At 38.8% G+C, this 25,739-nt stretch overlaps 2 protein-coding genes across 5 annotated transcripts in view; both read left to right on the top strand.

Moving 5' to 3' along the window:
• The first annotated feature begins 215 nt into the window (after positions 1 to 215).
• On the top strand, positions 216 to 9,149 carry ACTR6 (actin related protein 6). Its single transcript, XM_040556371.1, has 11 exons — positions 216 to 462; positions 757 to 874; positions 1,865 to 1,933; positions 3,283 to 3,406; positions 4,144 to 4,279; positions 4,371 to 4,427; positions 5,149 to 5,247; positions 5,433 to 5,511; positions 6,851 to 7,022; positions 7,909 to 8,047; positions 8,864 to 9,149. Exons 1-11 carry the CDS (start codon positions 395 to 397, stop codon positions 8,991 to 8,993), a joined length of 1,191 nt encoding a protein of 396 aa, XP_040412305.1. The 5' UTR covers positions 216 to 394; the 3' UTR covers positions 8,994 to 9,149.
• Positions 9,150 to 10,871: 1,722 nt separating this feature from the next.
• The window catches only part of SCYL2 (SCY1 like pseudokinase 2), a 38,620-nt gene continuing 23,752 nt past the window's right edge, over positions 10,872 to 25,739 (top strand). Inside the window, exons 1-3 of one of the 4 annotated variants that reach the window (XM_040556343.1) lie at positions 10,872 to 11,121; positions 15,914 to 16,111; positions 24,335 to 24,492. In XM_040556343.1, coding sequence (XP_040412277.1) covers positions 15,935 to 16,111; positions 24,335 to 24,492 — 335 coding nt within the window. In that variant the 5' untranslated portion in view covers positions 10,872 to 11,121; positions 15,914 to 15,934. Of the gene's footprint in view, positions 11,122 to 13,760; positions 13,932 to 15,913; positions 16,112 to 21,640; positions 21,689 to 24,334; positions 24,493 to 25,739 lie in introns of those variants that run through there. The other 3 variants (XM_040556349.1, XM_040556359.1, XM_040556366.1) reach the window with 3 other exon arrangements.

Here is a 25,739-nt window from a genome sequence, read left to right as displayed (position 1 = left end):
CAACCCGTCCCAACGCCTGACTGCTCGTTCTGAGAAGAAATGTCTCCTGATTTCCAACCTGACCCTCCCCTAGGGCAACTTGAGGCCGTTCCCTCCAGCCCTATCACCGGCTATCCGCGAGAAGAGGCCGCCCCCACCTCCCCACGCCCTCCTGTCCTCCCCGCTAGGGGGCGGTGCCGTGACGCAGCCGCACCGGGCCCTACACTCGTCACTTCCCCCAGCGACAGCTTCCGGCGCCGGAGGCGGGCTCTCGGCGTGGGGCGGTCCCGGCGGCACGGCTGCGTCCCGACAGGCAACGCGCGCGCGCTGCTCCTCCGCTCTATGGTAACCACAGAGACCCACGGCGGTGGCGGATCAATACTGGGACGGCGGCGGCCGTGGCGCCGTGGGGAGCATGGCCACGCTGGTGCTGGATAACGGCGCCTACACCGCCAAGATCGGCTACAGCCACGCGCACGTCAGGTGAGGGGCGGGGTGGGGCGAGACGCGCGCGCCCGGGCCCCTCCCCTCCCCGGCCCACCGCCGGTACTGCGCCTGCGCACTCGCCGCCGCGAGGCCCCGCCCCCGCGGGCGGTGGGGGGAGGCCCGGGCCCTCTCCTTCAGCACCGGGATGGGGGGATGGGGGGGGGCCAGGGCCGAGCTCGCCCCCCGGTGGCCACCGGCCCCGAATGGGCTCCAGGCGACCCGCAGCTCGGGGACGTGACGGGACGAGGCCGGTTGCGACGTGTGTCATGGAGCTGTGCCCCTCTCTCGCAGCGTTATCCCCAACTGCCAGTTCAGGTCGAAGACGGCGCGCTTGAAAACCTTCACGGCGAATCAGCTGGATGAGATCAAGGACCCCTCGGGCCTCTTCTACATCCTCCCCTTTCAGAAGGTAACGCGGCAGAGCCTGAGCCGAGCGGCGCTGCCGGGCAGCAGCAGGTGCTTCCTGGCATACTTCTTGTGCCATGTGCCCCCACGGCAGGTTTTGATGTCGTGGCGTACAAGAGGCACGCTGGGCAGCGGGCAGTGTCACAGCGCTGCTGCCAAGCGCAGTAAGTGCGTGCAGGAAACGAGTTACCTTGCTCTTCTATGTGCACAGCTTCTGGCAGCCTTATCTGTGTGTCACACCTCAAGTTCCCTAGCTGGAATTCAAAATCTGCATGTAATCTTGTTTCCACCTGGTGCTGCCCCCATATGCTGCATCTGTCAAGTATATAACATAGATGTATAATATATATAACTATTTGGAACGTGTACGTATGTGATTTAAATTTATATGCTAGTTGGACAGTTGTTATTATGGAGAATCTCTTTGTCAAATGTTAGACTGCCTTTTTATTTGTCTGCATACTGTTAAAAACTGATAAACACGTGAATATGGTTTTTATATAAGAGCACGCTGTATATATGAATATATAGAGTATGTAGTGGTATGAATGAAATAGGATGATTTAATGATTGCTCAATGTCAAATCATGTATGTCCTCCTCTGTAAAGATAGTACCTGTCGACACAGCTCCCCCATCCCTGGAGGTCTTCAAGGCCAGGCTGGATGGGGCTTTGGGCAATGTGGTTTGGTGGGAAGTGTCCCTGCCCGTAGTAGGAGTTTGGATTAGATGGGCTTTAAGGTCCCTTCCAGCCCAAACCATTCTGTGATTCTTTGATTTAGGTGGAGGATATTTGTAACATTGTTTATTTCATGTTACCTTAACTCTTGGCATAGAATTGTGAGAATTTAGACGCTTTCACTCTCAGATTTCTTTATACTGTCAGATCATCAATTGTTTGACATTTTTCGATCTCTAGTAATTGTTTAAAAAGTGAAGTATATTTTTATTTTCTAAATAATGGTGTTTTGTTTTTTTTTTCAAAATTCCTACAGGGTTACCTGGTTAATTGGGATGTCCAGAGACAAGTTTGGGATTATCTTTTTGGAAAAGAAATGTATCAAGTAAGAGCCTCTTTCCTTCTTTCTCTCTTTTTTTTTAATAATCAATTTGTGTAGGTTAAGCCTTGACTATTGGATTTAACATAAGTAAATCAAATATTAAATAAAACTGCTGAGCTTACTATTCTCTTTGTAAGTGACTTCCATTAGAAATCACAAGGATTTATTGTAAACTGACGAAAATTATGACTTTGAGCTCTGGTATAGGAATTTCAAAAGCATTTTACTTTCCAGTTTTGTGTGTATCCATACTGAGGTCAATTTACATATGTCGATCTTAAATTCACATCAATATAATTAAGAGTTCAAGTTTGTAAAATAAAAAAACAAAAACATCATTATAGACAGATACAATGTGGTTTAGAGATTAAGAAACTGTTCATTTAAGATAGTGATGAACTAGGTCAGTAGGCCAAAACACAGGCATTAAGTAGCTGTATCTTTGGCTAACCATTTATTGCCAATGAATTAACTGAATTTATAAAATATAAATATATGAAATGCAATTTTCTTGTTTGTCACACCAACTGGATGTAGCCCAAGGTGTGTAATAAGGCTTCTCTTGTATTTTTTTTTTTAATATGGTGTATTGTTACTTACTCTGAAAGTTTTTGTTTTGTTTTGTTAACATGTAGGATACAGAATGAAAGAGTACCTTAAATGTCTTAATCTTCATACTTAAAAATATACAGTTCTGGCTTTTGGTATTTAGCTTTCATTTACATTTTGGAACTAGATTCCATTCATTGACAGTTTTTGTTTGTTTGTTTGTTTTTTCATGAGTAAAACCTACAGAGGGAGATACAGCTGGTAATATGTTTGGGGCCGTATCTAGTTATGGTGAAAATAACTATGTGAAGTTTTCTCTAATGGAATTCGAGGCATTAGCAAACGCAGAAAGTCCAGGATCTTTCGCTGGCCTTGTAAGAGGTCACTGGGAGTTTTGTTGTTTCTGCTTTGTGCTGGTTTTTGGTTAATAGATACATGATTTCTTGATGCAAATGCTGAGCTGTTGAAAAGAAATCTTGCTGTAGTTGATAGAATTGGTGTAAAGTATCTTTTATGAGCATTGTAGTGTTTTTCATGGGTATCTCATTACAATATCTAAGGATGGTAACAGGAGCAGAGTATATAAGGAGGTACTCCCTTTTATTATGTTTTAAACCACTGCTCATAAAGTCTTCACAAAGGGAAAAAAAAAAAGTAAAACTTTATAAGCCCAGCTTCTGCTAACAGATATGGCAAGTGATAATCATGTCTTCAAATTTACACAGTCTTCAATTGCTGCAAAATGTCATAGTGGATTATTTTTTAATTTTTGTTTAAGGACAATCTTTGTGTATTTTTCATAGGTGGATTTTGTAGATACCAACATTATTATCACTGAACCTTATTTTAACTTCAGTTCAATACAAGAATCCATGAATGAAATCCTATTTGAAGAATATCAGTTTCAAGCAGTTCTTAGAGTAAATGGTGAGTATATCCCCTTCTACTTCACTTATTATTTTCAAGGTTAAAATTCCAATTGTGTTTAAATGCATACACATACAAATCACTTAATTTCTTTCCTGGTTCTTGAATAATACACTAATATGTGTACTCAGACTCGATTAAAAATTTTTATGGAAATTGAACCTTTACTTTTATACTACTTTTTAAAGAGTGTCTTGCATATAATTAAAGCAAATCTGGGAGGAGAAAAAGATGGCAGAGATAATGAATATATTTTGAAATATCATTTGAGGAAGTCTACCAAAGATTTGTGTGGAGACTTTGACAGTGTTCCTCTTTTGGGGGTGGTGGTGACTTTTAATTTTGCTTTGTATTTCAAATAAAATGCAGCATTGTGGTCGAGAAATGCATTACCGTGCAGGGATCACAGGAAATGGTAAAATAACATCTTAACCCTTTTGAAAAATAGATGTCCCTTTAGATTGTTTTGATAAATTGTGGTGTGATCAATCTGTTTAGGCCACAGAAGAGGGAACAGAACATGCACTGGAATCCATGAAAAAGAATAAAGGGGGAGAGGATATACAATACTTAATTTTATCCACTGTCAAAATTAGTTCACTTGTTGGCTATAGTGTTTTGTATTGAGTTCTTACAAGTCTGAAAAAAGCATTTAAAATTTGAAGCACTTCCATATCAATGTGAATTCTAAAAGTGTATATTCGTGTAAAGTTTGAATGAAATTTTCTGTTTTTCAGCTGGAGCTCTTAGTGCGCACAGGTATTTCCGGGATAATCCATCTGAGCTATGTTGTATCATTGTGGATAGTGGATACTCTTTTACACATATTGTACCATATTGCAGAAGTAAAAAGAAGAAAGAGGCAATTATCAGGTAAGCACTATTATTGATTTTTTAGGAGGATTGTTTGTTATGCCTGAAGTTAGTAACTACAGAATTCCTTGTGTTACTTTTTTTTATGTAGGATTAATGTTGGAGGAAAACTCTTAACCAACCATCTGAAGGAGATAATATCTTACAGGTAAAGTAAGAGATTAATTACTGACCATCATCTTGAGACTTGATATAAAATGTGTGGGAAGTTTGTGGGGATATTCTTTCTGGTTATGTGAATTTTTGATTAAATGCTGTTTAAAGGGGATTTTTGTCTATTATAATCTGCTAATTGCCATCTTGAGCTTAGGCCACCAAAAAAATAATTTAAAAACAACAGCCTAATTCATCACAGTGCCAGCGCTTTTGAAGTTGCCAAGGGTGTGTGCATGTTCACAATTATACAGGTTCTTATGTTTTCTCAGATGTTTCAGTAGTTCATAAGTCAGCTGTCAAATAAGTGCTACATTTTGATTCTATCTACACCACAAATAAAATTCAATAGAGTTGACATTTTATTAAGTTCTTTTAGCTTGAGACTTTACCTAGGTAAAGAGATAGCAAAGGTGTAATACCTTTGCTATTAAAACTAATTGCAGAGTTACGGCTATTCTTCTTAAGACAGGGCAAACGCAGGTAGATATTTGTGTTTATTAAGTTGCAATATAATAAAATACTAAGTTCTGGTATGTCAGGTATGCTTTTGTAAATTGAATGCAAGCTTTAGATACTAGTACATTTCTGTGATTTGAAATTATGGTAACCTATCTCCAATGCAAAACTTGAACAGGTAATACTAAGAATTATAATTATTCTCAAACTTCTTTGTTTTGTTTTTTTTTGTTTGTTCGTTTGTTTGTTTTGCACAGGCAACTGCATGTTATGGATGAAACGCATGTAATTAACCAAGTAAAAGAAGATGTGTGTTATGTGTCTCAAGACTTTTACAAGGACATGGAGATTGCCAAGTATGGATACAATGCTATTAAATGTAAAAGTTGGTACTTCTGAATAATCTATTTGTACAGAAAAAAATATATCCTGTAAATTAGAAATTTTTCCAGTTAAGTCAAGAGAAATCCAGTCAGTAAAAAATCGTTGGGTTGTAGAACTTGTTCTTTATTCTGTTGTGTTTTACATTCTTCTCTTTTAGATTGAAAGGAGAGGAAAATACTGTAATGGTAGATTATGTTTTGCCAGACTTCAGCACAATCAAAAAAGGATTTTGTAAGGTAATATTTTAAGTATTTTTTGGACTGTTTTCCCCTGCACAAATACACTCCTGATGGTCAAAAAGACTTTTTTCTAGTGCTGCATTGTAACTTCTTTCTGTGCTATGCATTAACTGGCTAAATTTTCAAAATGCCCAAGTATCACAAGTTGTATTAATTTTCAGTGGCAAATCCGTGAAGTAGCTCAGATGCTTTTAGAAATATTGTGTATTGTTTGAATAATGAATGATGGCATAGGCTCCATCTCTTCCTTCCATATTCTGGTAGAAAAATGACAAAATCAGTCATCTATTTTTGTTGACTTTGTCAAACGGTATATTGTTGTTTTGTAGGATGATTCCACACACTCTGTAACTGCTCAAAATGAAGAATTTATTTAGCTTGCATTCTTCCTGAAGCTTGTTTGTATATAGCAATTCACACATACAGTGATACTAACTTGTAGTGTACATCTAAATGTAATCACAAAGCCAAATGCACTTGACTATCCTCAGATTTCAGATTGCTGTCAGTGCAAACCTAATAACACGTGTATTTAGTCGCTGCATTTGTGTTAATTTGGTTGCAACCACTGTAGCTAAGAAGTAATTCCACGTGCTGACTTGTTTTTTTGCTACCTCCTTCTTCTGGAGGTAGGTTTTACCTTCCTTCTGAGAATCCTGTGAGCTTTGTGGAAAAAACGGATTCTGAGCAGTTACCTAAAGTTTTCCTCTAATTTGCATCTCAGATGAGAGGGAAAGTAGACAGCGGGTCACTCATTTCCTTAGCAAGTTGGCATGAAAATGAAATGCTACATCTCTGGCATAGGACTTTATGTTCTATTATTTAAAACTTGCAGCTTTCTATAGTTGTGCTGTCACGCACCCTACTTTCAATTATCATGTAACGTTATTGTATTGTGCCTTTTTTTTTATTATTTGTTGAAGGAAGTTTGCTTTGCTTTGTTTTAGTAAGTCTCTGAATTTCATCTAAATGCCCTAGTATGTAGGAAGTTCAGAGCTGTTTAGTAGAACAGCCTGGAAAACCTTCATAGGAGTGAAAATTTAACAGTATTACCTTATTTACTGAGTTGACCAGAGTTTCAAAAGCAGTCCGTGTATCTTAAGTGTCACTCCTGCGTATATTCACTGTATTTTGCATTGGCAAACCTGCAGCTGGTAAGTTGATAGACTCAAATTTAATACCACAGTTTGTATTATTCTTAAAAGACTTCGTAGGTAGTATAACTTAATGTAGAATATTTGGCCTTCCACTGCAGTATATGAAAAAGATTAGCTAAACACTCCAGGATATAATTTCTTTTCCTAAACTGTGGTTACTATCCTTATCTTTAATTTAGCCAAGGGAGGAGATGGTGTTAAGTGGAAAATACAAGACTGGTGAACAAATACTTCGTCTAACAAATGAAAGATTTGCAGTTCCAGAAATACTCTTCCATCCTTCAGATATTGGTATTCAAGAGATGGGAATTCCTGAAGCTATTGTTGATTCTATTCAGAATTTACCTGAAGGTATAACTTCAAGTGTTTTGAAATTTGTTGTCGTTGGTTTTTTGTTTGTTTGTTTGTTTTTTGTTTGTTTTAGCTTCTTAAGACTCTTTGGATGCTAATACTCTCAATATGCCAATTATTAAGATGTGAACTGTTCTGTCTTCTGGTATGTGTCACATGCCCTAGGACTGATTATTGTCTACAAGATGCCGTGTTATGCAAACAGAGCTTTGTGGTGGTACATAGATTGGCTTCTATTTCTGTTTCAGTTAATCACTGTATACTGAACTCTTCCCAACATCATTTACTAATGTGACTTACATGTCTTCAATGATAGAATATACCCGAAATTAGTTTGTGTTTTAGAATATTTCTTCACTGAAAGAAAACTCAAACTGGCCAAAGCCAGTCCAGTCATTCAAGCATCAAAGTCTAAAACCTTTCTGCCTACTGTGTTTGTCAGGAGTAGTATTAATGCTTTCATGTTACAGATTATGTACACTAATGTAGTAGTAACATTAATGTTACTACAAAGAAGACTTCCATAGGTTTTGTGATAACACATAAGTACGGAGGTGTTGAGGCTATGAAATGATATATGTATATATTTTTTTTAAGTACAAAATAAAATCCCTTTTGAAAGGGAAATGTGTTGGTAGGCATGCAATCTAACAGACAATTAAAACGTGATTTTTTAGACTTTGGCTTTGATAATTAATGAACAGACTGTGATCACTTTTCTGTTTTGCTTTAAAACTATTTAACTGATGTGATCACTATATAATCACTACTTTGAGTATTTCTTACTCCATTTTGAATTCATAACAAATTTGGGAATAAACTTCAATTTCTAAATAAATCTTTAGTCTCTAATTACAGATATTATTATTTCTTTTTAATTTTAAAGAAATGCAACCTCATTTCTTCAAGAATATAGTTCTGACTGGAGGAAACACCCTTTTTCCGGGCTTCAGAGATCGGGTCTATTCTGAAGTTCGATGCCTCACTCCAACTGACTATGATGTTTCTGTTGTTCTTCCTGAAAAGTAAGCCCTAAACTGTACAGAATAAGCATTTTCTTCTAGCAGAAAAAAATATAAAGTAGGATTTCTTTTGCTGATAAAAGGATAATTAATATTTAAATTCATCCCCTTAATTTAAGTGAACCAACATTGTACAAGAAGGATGTTTTAATCTGGTGTGTTTTCTGACAAACAATGTATTAGAGACCACCTGCTTGCCTGTTACTTTGCCTAATAAAGTTAAGCACACAAGTAGGTGTTTCCAGGAACAGTCCTATTACAAATAGATCAGTAAGACTATAGTTTCATCAAGAGAATTGGATACATAAGTATGCACAATTAGAGTTTAGTCCTTTACTTGAAAGAATTTTCAGCACAGGAATGCTGGCATGTCATTAGTATTGTAGCCACTTCATGGATTTGGAAGGGATAACATCTTTGCACCAAGTGAATTTACATTTGAGCCAAAACAAGTAGTCTTTGATAGTACAAAAAAATTTTACCTTTTAAAGTATTATTAAAGAGTATTTTTAAATATTAAGGAATTGTTACCTGTGCAAAGTAAATACAAAGACATCTCTACTTCCTTCCTCACAAAAGGTACTTAATATTTTATAAAAAGGGAAGTCACTTAGCACTGGTAAAATTTGAAACTGTCTCAAAATTTGTCTGGTGCTGGATGGTTTCATTTAGCAATCAAAAAATTATCTTGAAACAGTCTCTTCTGATTTTAGATATTTTTTGTTAGGTATAGCTAAATAATTACTGGAAATCATCACTGCATACTTATATTTTAAATGAACTTGGATAAAATTAACAATAGTTTTATTCATTTTTCAGCCCTATTACTTATTCTTGGGAAGGTGGGAAGCTCATTTCTGAAAACGATGACTTCGAAGACATGGTAGTAACTAGAGAAGATTATGAAGAGCATGGGCACAATATCTGTGAAGAGAAATTTGATATATAAGTAGTATAGTTGCTTATATTGTTATACCAGTGTTTTACTCAGAACTGTGAACTGTGGCTTGTTCTCTGTCAGTTAGGATTGTGTTTTAGCTTTCCTGTACTTAACTGGATTGGGGAAAATTCATTTTCAGAGTTTAAAAATAAAGTTTTACAAACCTGATACTATGAAATGTGTGTGTTGCATTTCATTACGTTCTCATCTTTTACTGATAGCTTCATTATTATTCTTACTGCAAAAAACTGATAGCATGAGGCGATAAAAATAGTGAATGCTCTTACTGGTGTAACACACGTTAAGAAGAAATTAAGATACCTTAATTGGGGGGGGGGGGAATTTTTATGAAACTGACTGGACATTAAACACTTCTTAAAAGGTCACTCAAAATTGCCCAAGAGTAATCTGAACACTTCCTTCTTAAAAAGGGGTTTTGGTGTTTTGGGTTAGTGGGTTCTTGTTTTGGAGAGCAAACAAACCTCTTTCCCTTCCTCTCACCTTTTGGAATTTCTACCAGGCTTATATAGTCTGAGGTGAACCAAGTTTGCAGCTGTGGCTTGGTTAATCCTATCTGTGTCCTAGACCTGCATTCCACACAAACAGAAATGACCCAGCCTGTAGTTACTAGTTCTATTTACAACGCAACTGTGGCATCAGAAGAAGCTCCTTTACTCTGCCATCAGTGCACGTGGGGCAGGAAAGAGCAACGTTGACAAGCAATAGCCAGATGGGAGAGCTGTGCTGGTGTGTGTTGCTACACCTGGCTGCCTTGGGTGTCAGGACAGTTAGGCACTCACTCAGGGTGGCAGGTGCTGACACTGATCTTGACTCATGACTGTAGGTGAATTCTTCTCTAGTTGGGCTGGTGATACTCAATGGGCTCAGGAATGGCCTATTCCCAGCTGCAGGGCCATATTCCCTCTCTCGTCTGCCCTATGTTAAAGCACTATTTACCTAGCTTGGAATGAAGGTGGCTGGCTTAGCCAGTTAGATGACATGAGTTAAGGAGAAGCTTCACCAGATTTCATGCCCTTCAGAGGACTTTAACAAGTCTCCTTCCAGTGAGGGGGACTGAAGCAGAACTAGATGCTATTATTTTCTGAAAATTGTTTTTCATGATCTATATGACCCAAGGGTAATCGATCTAGTTGAACAGTCAGAGTTGACCAAATGAACAGGGGAAACAAAGGTGCATACTGACAGCCCCCAGGATTACTCAGAGCATTGAGATACATACATATCCTCATTGCTGGCTTGTGCTTCTTTTCTTCTTCAGATGAGCATGTGCTGTTACAGCCATCTCGTTCTGATCGCCATCCCAATTTGGTAAGCTCCTGTTACGACCAAGAGGTCTCGGAATAAGAGCAATACAGATGAGAACTAAACCCAGCACTCCAGGGAATGAGAAATCTGGATAACGAGCTGTCCCAATTAAACAATTTGCTGAGATGATCCTTCTTCACAAATACAGTTTTTTATACTTTGGACTTGCAACTCCTGGTGGCTTTCCTCTAGTCTAAGTGGAAGAGGTATCCTCCTGCTTCTGTGTATTAGCTGTAGAGGGGACAACTAAGATATTCATGCAGAGCAGTAACTTCTACAAATTCTTGAATATAACTTGTATTATTCTGTGTAAGAAAATATGGGACACCGCTCCAAGGAGTGTAGTATGCTGTTACTTTGAAATCTTCATATAGAGGTTGTTCATATCCGGATTCATGCTGGGAACGGATTTGATGACACAGAACCTACAAACAGAGGTGGGGGTGCGGCCAGAATCCCCACCCCCCAGGTGATTTTGGGTGGAACCGTCAGAAACGAGGGGCGGGAGGGGAGCCCCGCGCCCTGCCCCGTCCTTAGCGGCGCGGCCGGGGGGCGGGCGGGCGAGCGGGCAGGGGCCGTCGACTGCCGCCCTCCGGTGCAGGCAGAGCTGCCCGGCGGCCCGGCGGAAGCCGGCAGCGCCTCACTTCCCGCCGTCCCCCTCGGCCGCCGCCCCGCCGGGGCGGAAGTGAGGAGCTGCCGCCGTCGCTATGGAGTAACCGGAGCGGGACGGGGCCGAGGCGGAGGCAGCGGGACGGGCGGCCCGCCGGGCCCGGCAGCAGGGCCCCGTGCCAACGGCTTCCCCCGCGCTGAGGTGGGTGAGGGGCCCGCCCGGCCCCGCGGCACGGCGGCTGCCCGCGGCCTAGCGCCGCTGGCTCCGCCGGGGCTGCGGAGCGGAGGGGAAGGGGTCCGGCCTGGAGCCGCGGTCGCTGCCGGCCGGGAGCGGCCCTGGGGCGGCTGGGGGCGGGCGGGGACCCGCCGCGCACCGCTGGCGGCTCCGGGCTCGCAGTGGGTAAGGAGCAGGGCGCGCTGCGTGCGGGGGGCCGGCCGCGGGAGGCAGCCCCGCGGGTTGCGCAGCGCAGGGATCGCCCCCTGGCAGCGGGTGACGGGCGGGGAGAGCCCCGTTCAGAGCCCTGTGGGGCCCGCTCCGCGAATCTTCAAGGTTTCGGTCGCGGCTCAGTCCCCAAATGCTGGAGAAAAAAGTCATGAAGGTGACTTGCTCGGAGGCAGCGGCACCGTGCACATTACGTCATCGTGTTGGATCCTCACGTCATTGTTAAAACAAGTGCCAGAACTCGGTTAAGCCCGATTTTCCTTTTCCTTTTTCCTTTTCCTTTATTTTCCTTTTTCTTTTCCTTTTTTTGTTTTTATTTATTTTTTTTTTTCTGAGAGTCAGTTGTTCAAGCACCTGTTTTTTTTTTTTTTTTTTTTTTCTGTGAATACATCATTGCACAAGTCCAGCTGGCGGGCTGGTAGTTTGGGTTGCGTGGCCTGAAGTAGCCGTGCACCTGCCTTGTTTTGCAATGGGGAATCCTGGCTTCTTATGGGGTCGGAGGTCTGGCACTGTGTATGTGTGCTGCTGGGGGCTGTGTGGAGTGCACCCCTGTAGTACAGCAGGTGAAGCTATGAATTACTTCAGGGATAAATTAATAGCTTTAAGTCATGCAGTTAGTTTAAATGAGAATTAAAGTGGTGGGGAACATTTATGTAGGATTCACTCTTACTTAAACATTTTGAGTGTTTTGTCTCAGTTCTTACTTTTGGGCGGTTGTTGCTGATTACCCTTGCCAAGTGGTTAGATTGTTGCTGTGCTGATGTATTCTTGCTGATGTGTACTAGCAGAGACACCACTCAGTTGTGAGGGGACTTCATACTGTATACCAGATGTCTTCTTAGGATTGTTTCTAGATTTCATACACTTTGTAATGGGATCAGGTTCTTGCTTTCACAGACTTGATATCAGTAATGTTAAGAATACCCTTCAAATTGAAACAGGAGGAAGGCAAAGTTCTTAAATGTTATTGCCTGTCCTGGGTTGCTTGTCTGGACATGAATACTCATAAGATCTTGTATTTTTATCATTTATTACCTTTTAACTTTAATTTCAAGTTCCATTCTGGGTAACTGACTTGGTTTATTGTCCTGTGGTTGTTAATTTTTCTATAAATAGTAGCTAAGTCTTAAAAGAACTGAACAATCAAACAGCTTCCTACAATTGAGATCTAAAATGGCATATTTCAGATATAGTTAGGATCATCATGTTTTCTGGTATTTTAGTTATTACCCCAAATAGTTTAGTTTTTAAACTGTTTTTGTATGGGTTTTCTAGGTACGCTGTTCCTGTTGATGTACGTTTGAGTTTTTACTGAAACTGGTAACAACAATCATTTTTTATAGAGCCAAAGAAAAACGCGTTTGTAGAACACAGTCCAAATGTTGACATGAGGATTTCTACAAATGTATAGATGGTGTTAGATGGGCATAAACTTAAAACTCAGACTGCTTATCGAGAAGTAAGTTTCTCAGTACGAGTTTTCTCTTAGCTGAATTAATCAGTAGTTTGCATACTGTCAAGCCTGTTGGACAGGGCCTGCCAGGATTGCTTTTTAAACCCTAACCCTTCAGACACTGGAATGCTGTTAGCATTCTCACCTCGCGGATTTTCCGGGCTTCTCACTGCAGTTAGTCTGTCACCCGCAGCACAAGGCGGTTCTCATACAATTAGTACTACATTTTTCCACTGTCTGTATATATAGAGAAGTTGTTGTTTGAGTTTATCCAACTAATTTGAGCATGCATGCGCATACATTTTCTTCATCCCATCACTGCAACTATTTTTGTGAAGTCTTTCTCTGGATTTGAGAATTCCAACATAAGATTATGTTGTGTTGATGCTACAGATTTTTTGGCTGGGAGTGAACAAAACTGAACACAAATAGCACAAAATTTAAAAACAAATTAGATTAGTGGTTATCTTAAACTCATTAGGATTGTTTTTATAGTCCTTTAGTATATAGAGTTTTTTCCTACAGAGTAAAACCTAGAGATACCTATTGCTCCTAATTAGAATAGTCCATGATCCTTGTTTCTAACAACTTAGCAGGTTAAAGAGAAGTTCCTTTATAGAGGGATCTTGGACAGTGTCCAAAGCTGTTTGGTCTTGGGCTGCACGCTTAAGAATTGCACGTGATTTTCCATAGCAGAATTGATAGGTAAAATTGATATATTGTAATAAAGTATCGCAAATAATACAATTATTTACTAAAGGAATTCTGTGATTCCATAGTTTATTTCCAGCAGTGTTCTCAACAAAGGAGTTAGTAAATACCAAGCAAGCACATAATTACTCTTAAGATTATCTCACTGTATTCAGGCTCAGCTCCTCATATCCAAAGCTCCTCATCCCCATATTAAGACCTACTTCATCCCAAATGTGCTTCATAATCTGGTTCTGCTCCTGAGTGGTCCTGATGAAGTCATAACTTTTTCCGATTTTAAAGCTGATACTTTTATTTTTTATAGTATGTTTTCTTAAGTCTCCTAGTCTGGCTCTCCCTTTAGAGGCACAAAGTTGTGTTACTCAGCTGAAGTGGACGTTGGAGAAGTGTCTCTGGACTCACAACGGTAGTGTAATTGCATGTTTCGCTGTGGAAGATTACTGAGGGTGGGATATAACTGCTGCGGTAGTCGGGACACAGCAACATCCTGCGTTGCTTCCAGCACAGGGCTAGCATTTGCGTAGAACTAGGTTAGCACCATGCCATACATCCTACGCTGGAGTGAATTCTTCAGTTACTCAGAAAATTCTTTTAAGAAAAATTGCTTAGTGTTTTTGTTACCTCTTTTAGGAAACAAGTCTGTCTGTCCAGTTTAGTACTAACCAGATTATTTGCCTTGTGTTTGTATGGAATCAGCCCTGTAGTACCAGGGGGAGAAGGTGTGTATGTCTGAATAACTTTAGTGCAGTCATTTCAGTCAAGTTTGACTGAGATACGCAGTTGCCAAAGATAAATAACTACGGGTTTTGTGAGAGTAAGGAACCGTGGAGAGGAAACAAACTCCCATCTATGTCATGAATGTGAAAAATGCTGGCTGATCAGACACCAGATAATCTGTGTAGACCAGAACAATGCTTTATAACACCTGAGCAGTGGGTGAAGGTTTAATTCACTGCAGATAGGCACTTCACATCAGATCTGATGGGCATTGGGGCTGAGTAGTCTCACTGCTCCCTGGATTGCTTGTTAGTGCCTTCTGCTGCTTTTGTCCTCGTTAGTATGACTTGGAAAACTTCTTTATCGCAACTGAATCTAGTCTCTTCCATTTGAACAGTAGTGACATCTGCTATTTTTCAAGCTAGTTTTGCACAAATTATGTACCAATTGTACCAATTAATTGAGTAAATGAAAAATAAAGCTGTAAGTGAAAATAGTATTTCTACAGATCTCAACATATTTGCTGATATACTGTTTTAGGTTTATTCTCCTATAGGTTGAAGACATTAGTATTCTTATTTGAAAAGTCAGATGAAGAAATATCCTTAGATGTTGCATTTGAATATACCACATAATACTGATTCCAGGAAATCATTTCTTTGCCTTCTCTATTCATCTTTGCACGCACCGATAAAGAAGATGAATGTCTGTGTCTCTCTTTCACTTTCTTTCATGTCTCCATTCTTTCTTGTGTATCTGCTATCAGAGAGACAGTTGTATAAATGGGATATATTCTTCAAACTTTTGTCTCATGTAATAGACAAATCAGATTTTTGGAACTAATTATGACAACTAAGGAAACCATGAAAGTGCACAGTAGAGGGGAAGGTGAACTAAATGATAAGCAGCCACAGTTAGCTCTTAAATTTGCAAGGTGATATAAATAAACTTGCACTTACAATTTTGCTGCATAAAAAGGCAGTTTGTTGTTCCCTACTCCATCAGGAGCTGATCAGCTCATGAATACTCAGGTCAGACAAGTAATGTCAGCAATTCTGATGGGTAAAATACTAAATTTTGAGCTTGCATTTTGGCAGGCACAATGTAGGAAAGAACATATTTTATAATTGTCTTCTGTATAATACAAATCTTTTCACTTGCTGATCTGGGATTTTAAGCAGTCTTTCCCTGCAGAAAATGTGTAGTTCCATAAGCGCTGGAATTAATGGAGCCTGGTTTCATTTGGACTTGGTTTTCCTGCTTGATTGATATTGATGCATAAGGTGTGAACCTTTCCTTTCATGGGAGCAGTTTGTAGGTTCTCTGCTTTATTCAGTCATTTGTTTTCAAGAAATGGTTGTGTGTTTCAGTCCTCAATTGCTTTGATAGATCTAACGAAGAATGATTAACAGATTCAAAAGTTTTTGAGGAGGGGGAACAAGGACGTACAGTCCCCACATGTGTGCTCACAAATTTGTTTGTGCAGTATGAATATGTCTGACTGCAAAGCCCTGGAAATTCTATTTCAGTATTCTTTTTTGGGGGGGTTACTCCTATATCCTATTGGATCCTTGGTTAGATGTCCTTTGATATTATAATTTTCAACATTTCTTTTATATTAATAGAATTTCTGAGAGACTGTGATGCTTTTTTTTTTTCCTGTTCTTTTAGGATACTACCTTGGTAGAGACCATGGAGTCCATGCTGAATAAACTGAAGAGTACCGTTACGAAGGTAACGGCAGATGTCACCAGCGCGGTCATGGGAAATCCTGTGACCAGGGAGTTTGATGTTGGCCGACATATTGCCAGTGGTGGTAACGGTCTTGCTTGGAAGATATTTAATGGAACTAAAAAATCAACAAAACAGGTGGGTTGTCAAGTAAAGACCTGTGTTTATAAGCATTAGATAACAGGCTGGTAGGTAGCAGCTCTTAAGTGGTATTTAAAACAAAACCCAACTGGGCAGACGAGTTCTAAGGGTGTAAAATGAATTGAAGACACCAAAACTATTTAAATATAATGTTCTCCTCTACATAGGTTATAGATACATTCAGCCTTCGCTGCCAGAGAAGGAAGTGGTTCTGTATTCGTAGCGTAAAACTTGACACGAAGATCAAGAATTAACTTGAGTTAAAACTGATCTGACGAGAAGGAAGAAGCTTGTTTGTTTTAACATGGATCAGTTCTCCAGTTTAGTTTACCTTGCAGTTCTGGGGGGAATAATACTAACTCTTTACAGTATTAAAAGATCGTGAACTGTGCCATTATTTGATCTCAGAAAAATAAGCTGTATTTTTTTGCTCAGCTGCCACACAGAAATTGAAAGGTTAGAGATATTATTAAGTCAGGAGATAGAGTGACAGAAGGGTGTGGGGCAGAGGAGGAGGGTGTGGTGGAAGTGAGGTTTGCCTTTCTTGTGCAACTTTCAGCCAGGTATATTTGCCTTCTAAAGTAACTCTGCTTAAAGTGTTAGTATGTAGAGCACTAGTATATAAACTTTTGCCTCATGTGAAGCCACGTGTAGGTAAAAGTGGAATTGTGGCTATCCTGGTTTTGGCTGAGATAGTTAATTTTCTGCGTAGTAGCTGGTATGCTGCTGTGTTTTGGATTTAGGAGAGCAATAATGCTGATCACACACCAATGTTTTAGTGGTTGCAGAGCAGCTCTTATACTGAGTCAAGGACTTTTCAGCTTTTCATGCTGCAGTGCTACCGAGGAGGCTGGGGGTGCACTAGAAGCTGGGAGGGGACAGAGCCAGGACAGCTGGCCCAGACTGGCCAGAGGGATGTCCCATACCTGTGGTGTCATGCTGAACAGTAGAACAGGAGGGAGTTGGACAGGGCAGCAAACGGCTGCTGCTCAGGGACTGGCTGGGCATCAGTTGGCAGGTGGTGAGCAATTGCATTGTGTATCGCTTGTTTTATATATAGTATTATTTTTCCCTTCTTTTTCTGTCCTATTATGCTTTCTTGTCCCATGAGTTTTACCTTTTTCCGCAATTCTCTCCCCCATCCCAGATGGGGGAGTGAGCAAACAGCTATGTGGTGCTGAGCTGCCGGCTGGGTCGAACTACAACAGTGACTTTGGAAGAAGGCTTGTCAGAAACAGAGTTTAAGAGCTGTTATTATAGAGCGTGATTTTGTTGTATGGGAGAAATGTGAAATATCTCTTTCAAACTTGGAGAGGAAATAGAATTTTCAGTGAGTAAATAGAAGAGTTAATAAGATACAGCCTTCTGTTAAACTTGATGCTGAAGTGATATGAAGTCACTTAGAGAATGAATCAATGCTACAGATGTGCCAAAAGGAAAAGGATACAAGGGAATAACTTTGGAAAACATGGGTATAATCTGTTAGATGGTAGGAAAATAAACTGTAGCAAATGGAAGAGAAACATAACATGCAGAGTGAATAATATGTGGGGAATGTGTGATCTGATAGTGTCAGAATCTGCATAATGTTAAGCATATATTGTGCTTATATGATTCTCCTGCATCTGTCTAGTTGTTCCAGGACTCAATACATCCATTGTTTACTGAATTTACCAAATGTAATGATTTTTTTTTGTCTTATTCAAAGCAGTGATAACTTTGAAAATATAGTTTTGATAGACTTGATACAATCTCAGTGTTCAGTAAGTAATTGACCTGAACCAGGCATAGCTTTGAGGGTAAAGAGAGTTACTGAAACTTCCTTTCAGTCTGCCCAGTTGACAGTATACGGAACTTGTTTCCAGTCAGTCATGTTTTTTCAGCTTTGGATGAGCATTCTGATGGCTGACTTTACAGAAGGTTAGTTCAAGTGTTACCGTATTTAAATCTGTATTGTCTCCATAAATTCTTACAAACACCTGTGCGTTTGTATGCCATCCTCGGTCATTAAAAATACAGAGGCAGTTGTATTGCAGAGAATTTTAGCTGGCTGGTGATTTGACATGTAATTACCATTCATTATTAATATTGCCGGTTAGGTAACATCATGTCAGCATAGTTTGATATTGCAGAACCAAGCTGCCCATCAAGACAAACACTGTGCTCAATTGCATTGCACTATATCTGTTGTTTAATGTTACCTTTTTTTTTTTTCTTTTGCACGTACCTTTAGAGTGTTGCTTGGGCAATATGGAAGTGGCTGGCTGTCTTTTTAAAAAGTGGTAACAGTTATTGCTGTGAAGTCATGCATGGAGCTACAAGCCCTTAGCTTTTATTTAATTACTTATTTATGTATCTTTACAGCAAATGTATATTACGATCTGACAAGCTGGATGTAAGACTTAATCACCCTTCTTGTTACTTTGTAACAACACAAGTAATAAGTCATTGTAGCCATATAAAACCAGCTATGTTTGGATCACTAGTTTTGCAACAGTAGCTTATCTGAAATGTTTGTTCTCAGAACAAGTGAAAGTCATCTGTCTTACAGAAGTTGGTCAGCTGAAGTTCAGATTTCAAATGTATATTAATTCGGTTTCTATTTTAAGTCTGTGACAGTTACAAAATTCCCTATCTTGTGACAGTAGATCTGTATGATACGACAGTAGATACATTCTTTTCAGACTTCTACCTGGTTCCTCCCTTGCTGTTTTTCCTGGTTTTCCGAATGCTTACTTTTTTTAATACGTCATGCCTTTTCTTGCTTACTTTCTTGGTGACTGAATGGTAACCTAACAGAAAGTGAGGAAAATACTTACCTGTGTGCATGTATTTGTCTCGTGCTATTTGATAGCTGATTTACTGCTTGTTTAAAAGATTTTTTTAGTCTTTCTAGTTACACCCTTTCTAGTTACACAACATTACATCTTTATATGCTTAGGTTTTTCTGGCATAATGTGGTACTTGTCCTTTTTTCTGTGTAGAAAGAGCAATGAAAGAAAAAGATAGGGTGAGATTGCTTCAGAATGTTCTTGCCAGTTTAATCATAAAAACTAGCAGAATTAAAGAGATAATGGTTTGTACTTCAGGACTGCTACAGTCATGTTTAGCTTTTATTGTGATAGTACTAAATATATTAATGGTAGGTAAATCAGCTTTTTGGTTTTGGCTAATGTACATGCAGTATCTTTAAAATTAAAACTTTCTGTTATTCAAACTATAAAGGTTAATTAATTTCAAAACTGAAATAGTTGTGTTGTATACCTTATGTCTGAAACAAATTGATGGGAAAGCAAGGTTAAAAAAGGCAAACTTTTTTTAAACGTATGAGTGCATATAAGTAAAAAGGAAAACATGTGAAAGGCAAAACAAAGTTCCTAAAATCAAGCACTCTACCTTAGAATTCCCTTTGTTTCTATGTTTAGAACTTAGTCTTTAACAACTTGATCACATTTATTTCCACAAGATCAATACATCATTCAGTTCACAGGATAGATGGTGAACTGCAGTTATTCAGTATTGTGGTTTTTTTCCTTTCCTTATTGTTTTGTGCTTAATCTCTGCCATTATTCCTGTACACTATTCTATATGTCCTTGAAAGTAGAGTGATGGAGTACTATAGTACTTGCATGTGTTTTGTATCGTTAATGTCCTTTCTCAAGATGCAATGAAATGGATAGGCAGAAGTGTTGCTATTACATTATCATTGTATTTCCACAGCTTTTAGAGTCATTACGTAGAAATTCTTAGTAGTTGTGTTTGCTTCTTTATCGACACACAAACCCAGTGTGTTTCTGCAGTCTTTGGGTAGCTTGCCTTTCTCTTGGGGGCAAAAGAGGAAAGTATGACATGGCTGCCTGGTTGCCTTTTTCTGGTTGGGGGTAGAGGACACCAAGAGCTAGAATTGAAGCGATGGGGCACAAGTTACTAAGAAGCACCAAAAGTGCTTAATAGGTGCACTGTTTATATTTGTTTCCTTTGGTCATGGCATTTGTTGATGGACATCAGTAATACTTCTTTTTCTTTGCATGAGAACAGGGTAGGACTTGCTTTTAGTTTTGACTCTTCATTACCTGGTTTCTTAAGATCCAGGAATTACTTTTTTTTCCTTTTTTTTTTTCTTATAGCAGTTGTATTGGCTGAGATGGGAGCTGGATTTTTGTTTTCTGTTTGGCTTATAAGGTGTTTAGTTGAGTAAATATGGATGCATATTTCAAACTGACAATGTTAGCAAGTCTCCAGAGCTGGTGTGCCTTTCATAAGGAATGCAGATCCCACATGAAGCAGGACTGGAAGTGGACTTTGAGGATGTGTTGGGAGACTTCAAACAGCACCCACACAGTTGCTCACTCAATGACCTCAGCAGGACAGGGGAGAAAAATAGGAAGAACAAAAGTGAGAAGAGTTGCAGGTTTCATGGCTTAATAAGTGTAGAAAAAGGGGAGGGAGCACAAACCAACAGGCAGAGCAAAAGCAATTGTTCACCACTTCCCACAGGCAGACTAATACTCAGCCAGTCCCTGAACAATGGCCACCTTGGAAGACAAACCTCCCCCTACCCCTTGTTCTTCCTCTACGTTGTTAATATTGCAGAATGTGACATTATATGGCATGGAATACCCCTTTTGTCAGTTTTGATCTGTTGTCCCAGCTGTGTCTCCTCCCAGTTTCTTGCCTACCTCCAGCCCACATGCTGACAGGGCAGAGTGGGAAAAAGAGGAAGCCTTGAACCCTGTACAAGCTCTGTTCAGCCACAGCCAAAAGGTAGATGTGCTATCAGCACCGTTTCAGCCACAAGTCTGGAACACAGCACCATATGGGCTGCTATATAGAGAAAGTGAACTCCATCTCATCCACACCCAGCACAAATAAAAACTGCCCAAAGAAGCCACAAAAAAAAAAAAGGAAGTTGGAACATTTAGTGATTCGTACTACAAGGATACAAAACCTTTACAAATGCAAGTATTGGTGAAAAACAGGTCTTTGGGACAGTGGTCAACAGGATTCCCCTGAAATAGGTGAGCACAATCCAAGAACACTGATTTACCCTTTTCTGCTTAGGGTCTAAAAGTGTTACAGGTGAGCTAATATGATTATAGCCCAATTAAAATATGTCCTGTGTCTTGTATGTTGTGGGCAATGCTTACTCCTGTTTGCACAGTTAACAGCATTTTTACAAGTTGTATGCAAAATACTTAGAGTGATATTTAATTCCTTGGCAAAGGTATTGTAGAACTGTTTGGTTTTTTTCAGTGATTCATGATAAAAATTCTAACAACAGATGATTTCTTTAAGATCTTTATCTTGGCAAGTGTTTGCATGGTGCGTATCATAGCATACAACTGTGTTAACATCACTGAGCTTTACCTTTCTAATACTGCTTTGAAGTAAAGCACTTTAAGCATGTAGGAGGTGAGAAAGAAGGTGCGGACCGGCTCATGTTTGTGAACAGAATTGTGATCTAAACTGAGATCTCTTAAGTGGCTGTCTACAGCTCTATGTACTTGTCCGTTCTTCCTGGCTCAGGTGGTGGAGCTATCAGTATACTGCTGAGACAAGAGCATGCTGAACAAGGTGTGTTTACTTTCTGTCATGTAATGAATGGAAGTTTTTGTAAGTAAAGATTTTGCTGTTTTGCCCCTAATTTCATAGAATATCCCGAGTTGGAAGGGACCCTCAAGGATCATCGAGTCCAATTCCTGGCACCACACAGGTCTACCCAAAAATTCAGACCATATGACTAAGAACATAGTACAAATGCTTCTTAAATTAATTTTTTTCACTTTCTTTTTTTTAAAGCAGTTGTATTTTTGAATGTATTTTATTCTCTTTTATGCTGGATTTATTTTCATATCATAAAGTTGGAATTATGATGCAACTGAAGAACTAAACAAGTCGTCATTTGCAGAGGGAAGTTTCTCTTCTTTTAAGCCTATGAAGTAAAAAATACAATTGGAAGTTTTCCTAGGTCTTTCTGTGGAAAGAATTACTAACTTTACATAAACCTTTGCAGTTTCAAGTTTCCATGAAAGGAATTATATCACCAGCAAAGGGAACCTCTATCAGCTACAGTCAGTAGCCCTCCTTCCTTTTTAGGGTTGAATATCAGGTGTTGTAAAATAGAAAAGGAAGAACAAAAATGTGTTCATAGTCAAAATCTGACAGGGTTATTTGGCTTATGCAGTGCAAAATTCTGAATGCTTTTAAGTGTTTCCAGGTATATTATATCATTTCAGTAATTTTTGTAACTTGAGTATGTTCCACAGTCTCTCTGGTCTCTCTATAGACTCAGCTCTTCTGTCATTTTTCTGCACGATACTTGGTGACTTACGGGTGTGAATATACTATGTTGTTGATGCTTGCATATAAAATTGGTGTAGGTTATGGAATTGAATATCTCCCATTTCGGAATGCTGTATTTTGAATTATTAATACCAGAATGCATCAAACATCTTAGGGGACGTGGGTAGTCCATGGGCACCATGGTGATTTTCTTCTGGCATCAGATGTGTTACATGAAAAGGAAGGTATTGAAAGAAAGTTGCCACACAGCTCAAATTGTTTTGATTCTTGAAACTTCATAACGTTTAAAAAAAAAAAAAAGGGCATCTGTACCTACAAAGTCAATGTGACAGCAATCATTTTCATATCTAGAATACCGCAATTTCATATACATATATTCAAAATTAGCTCAAATACTTATGTAAAAGTTCTGAAAAACTTCAAATCATGCAGGATTGCAGCAAGCACCAACAGGACTTATAGCCATCATAAAATATTCAAAATATGGCTGATGTCCCATGCTTTCTGATTTAAATATTCACTATCTGATATTGTTGACTGTTGAAAACAGAAATGTTTTCAGAACTGCGATATTAGTTGGAGATTTTGTTATTGGTCACTTCACTGCTCGAACCATTAATGCACTGTACTGGAAAACGTGTGTTTCTTTTGAATTGTGAGTAAAAAGTATGTCTGCCATCCCCTGTGGTTGGTTCTTCCCTGCGTTATGTCAATGTTACTGTTCGACTCATCCCACTTGGGGCTGGAACAGGGAGAGGAGATGGACAGAATCAGGAAACGTGTGTTTAGTTGAGTTAGTTATAGGCATTCACCTGCTAACAGTTTAATGAAACAGGCACCAGATAAAAAATATAAACTTATTTTTGTGTATTGGACTGATTTATTTATTTATTTATGTTAGTCTATTGCTAGAGGTCGTCTTTTTTTAATGAATAATGTAACTGTTCCTGAAGATTTTAATTAAAATAATGGATATAAAATGTGCAGTACTAGAGCATATGCTTCCTCATGGAACTAAAACTGTGTGTTTTCATATTATTTTCTACTGTTTTTTAACTTTATTATTCATCATGACACTGTTGTAGGAATATAAAAAGGCTTCAGTTTTGTTTCATGATAAAATTTTAATTCCTTTTTTCTTCAATTGATTTATTTCTGTTTAATGGCCTCCATAGTGGAGATGTAGTCTAATTTTTTTTATTTCACATCCAATTATGTAATTTTGAAGCTTCATATAAATTCCTTAATTTTCTCCTTTTCCATTTGCAGAGGTTGGTTGGAAGAACTCTTTCCTCTATTTTAAAATCTGTTGCATTTCTGGCATTTCATTTTACATGTGAAATGTAAAAAAAAATTCCAAATGTGTTATCTTGTGAATGATCAGGTTAAGTGATTACTCACATATTCTGTCACCATAAATTCTCTCATGAAAATCTAATTTAATATAAAACATATTGGTTTGGAACATAACTCTGAGACAGGGTGTAGTTTAATAAAGTACCACTTGATATATTTAATGCCAAATGAATGCATATCCTCCGAATATTTTATTTGTTCATAGTTAATGTAAATGCTTCCGTCTACTTAAAATCAAGCAATTGTCTGTCTTGTGTATCCATTGCTTGGTCATTCTGTAGGTAGACATTATAGCTTATGCGTTACTGTTTGTAAGGTTGGGAGCAGTAGCACAATAATCTTAAAATATATATTCCAGAGTTTATATGCAAACACAATGATTATGACTAGGACAGAGTAAGTAGATAAACATTGATATATACGTAGATACACATTGAAATACTTCTTGCATTGGTAGCATTGAACTGTTGATTTAAAAAATGTGTGCACATACGTAATTGTGTATAGGCTTTGTTTTTTGGATGTGTTATATACTGAAAGATTTTTGTTGCTTATTTCTAGGAAGTGGCTGTTTTTGTATTTGATAAGAAGCTAATAGACAAGTACCAAAAATTTGAAAAGGATCAGATTATTGATTCTTTAAAACGAGGTGTTCAGCAGCTAACCAGACTTCGACACCCTCGACTGCTTACTGTTCAACATCCGTTGGAAGAATCCAGGTAACCTGTGGTAAAGTTTAGAACAGACTTTCTTAGTTTTTGTTTTATTGAATAAAAAAAAATACCTGGAGCGTTCAGCATGTACATCTGATGTATATATTTATATACATCTCAATATATTTACTCATGTGAGAACGGTATTCTGCCCACCCTCAGATCTTTTTTCACCAAGTCATAGGATGCATCCCTGTTGTAAATCTAATTGATAATCTATTGTGTGATCTTAGCTGTAACTACGCATGACCCTTACAGCAAGAATATGTGGTAGTTCAATTAATTTCACTTTTAAAGAACTCTCTTATATTCGTTTTCCTTTAAAAGGTTGTTCATTCATTTGTTCCATTTATGAGATACTTCATGCGTGGGAGATTGGAGATTTTGGGTGAATTGTATCCGTTGTGGCCACATGTGTTTATAAGATCCTCAAATGCCAAATGAGGGAGACAAAATTTGGTGCATTTTTGTAGTGCTTATTTGATTTATGTATGATTGGTCACTAGGCACAATAATGGGTTAGTCTTACACATTTATTATTCAACTGTAGTGATAACATCACACTAAAATCTGACAAATAAAACAAAGGTTTTGTGTTAAAATAGAAAGCTGATCCTACTGGGGAAGGTCATGAGGGTTTTCAAGTTTTTATTGTCACTCTGAATGTCATTTTGATGTTATTCAGGGAACAGTTAAAGAAGCTGCACTGTACGGCAGACATCAGCCCTTGCAGTGTTCAGTTCTTTTAATTAGATTTGCCTATCCTTCCGTTACTCTGTCTTGGGTCCTTATTTAATTAACTCCTAAAGTTAAAAAAAAAAAAAAAAAGCCTTTTATTCTCTCAAAACAACAGCAACCAGAGTATGTGTGTTGTGAAAAACACAGACCATTTCCTAGGTATTTTTTATCATCTATGCCTTAACTATAACTAAATGTATAAGTTCCATGGTAAAGCTGAAATTGGATTAAAAATGAAGAACTTTGTCTTTCTGTGCTCTGATTCTTCCTTGTGATTACTCCCGAATGAGTTTTGTAGCCCTAGTTGTGTTAATAGAAGTGGAGGGGATGCCCTCAACAGAATGGTGATGAGGGTTCAGTCAGGGTAGCTGAGGCTTATGAATCAGGGAATTTTAATTTTCATTTTTTTCCCTTCAGAAAGGCAGCAGGAAAGACTTAAGTCACTTAATCTGGATGAGTAGTAAGAGTCTTGCATGTTTCATCAGCCTTATTTTACAAAGAACAAGCATGTTAAT

This window comes from Cygnus olor, chromosome 1 (genome assembly GCF_009769625.2).
Source record: "Cygnus olor isolate bCygOlo1 chromosome 1, bCygOlo1.pri.v2, whole genome shotgun sequence".
NCBI classification, from domain to species: domain Eukaryota; kingdom Metazoa; phylum Chordata; class Aves; order Anseriformes; family Anatidae; genus Cygnus; species Cygnus olor.
The sequence above is the reverse complement of the archived record's forward strand: the minus strand, read 5'-3'. Positions and strand labels throughout refer to the sequence as shown.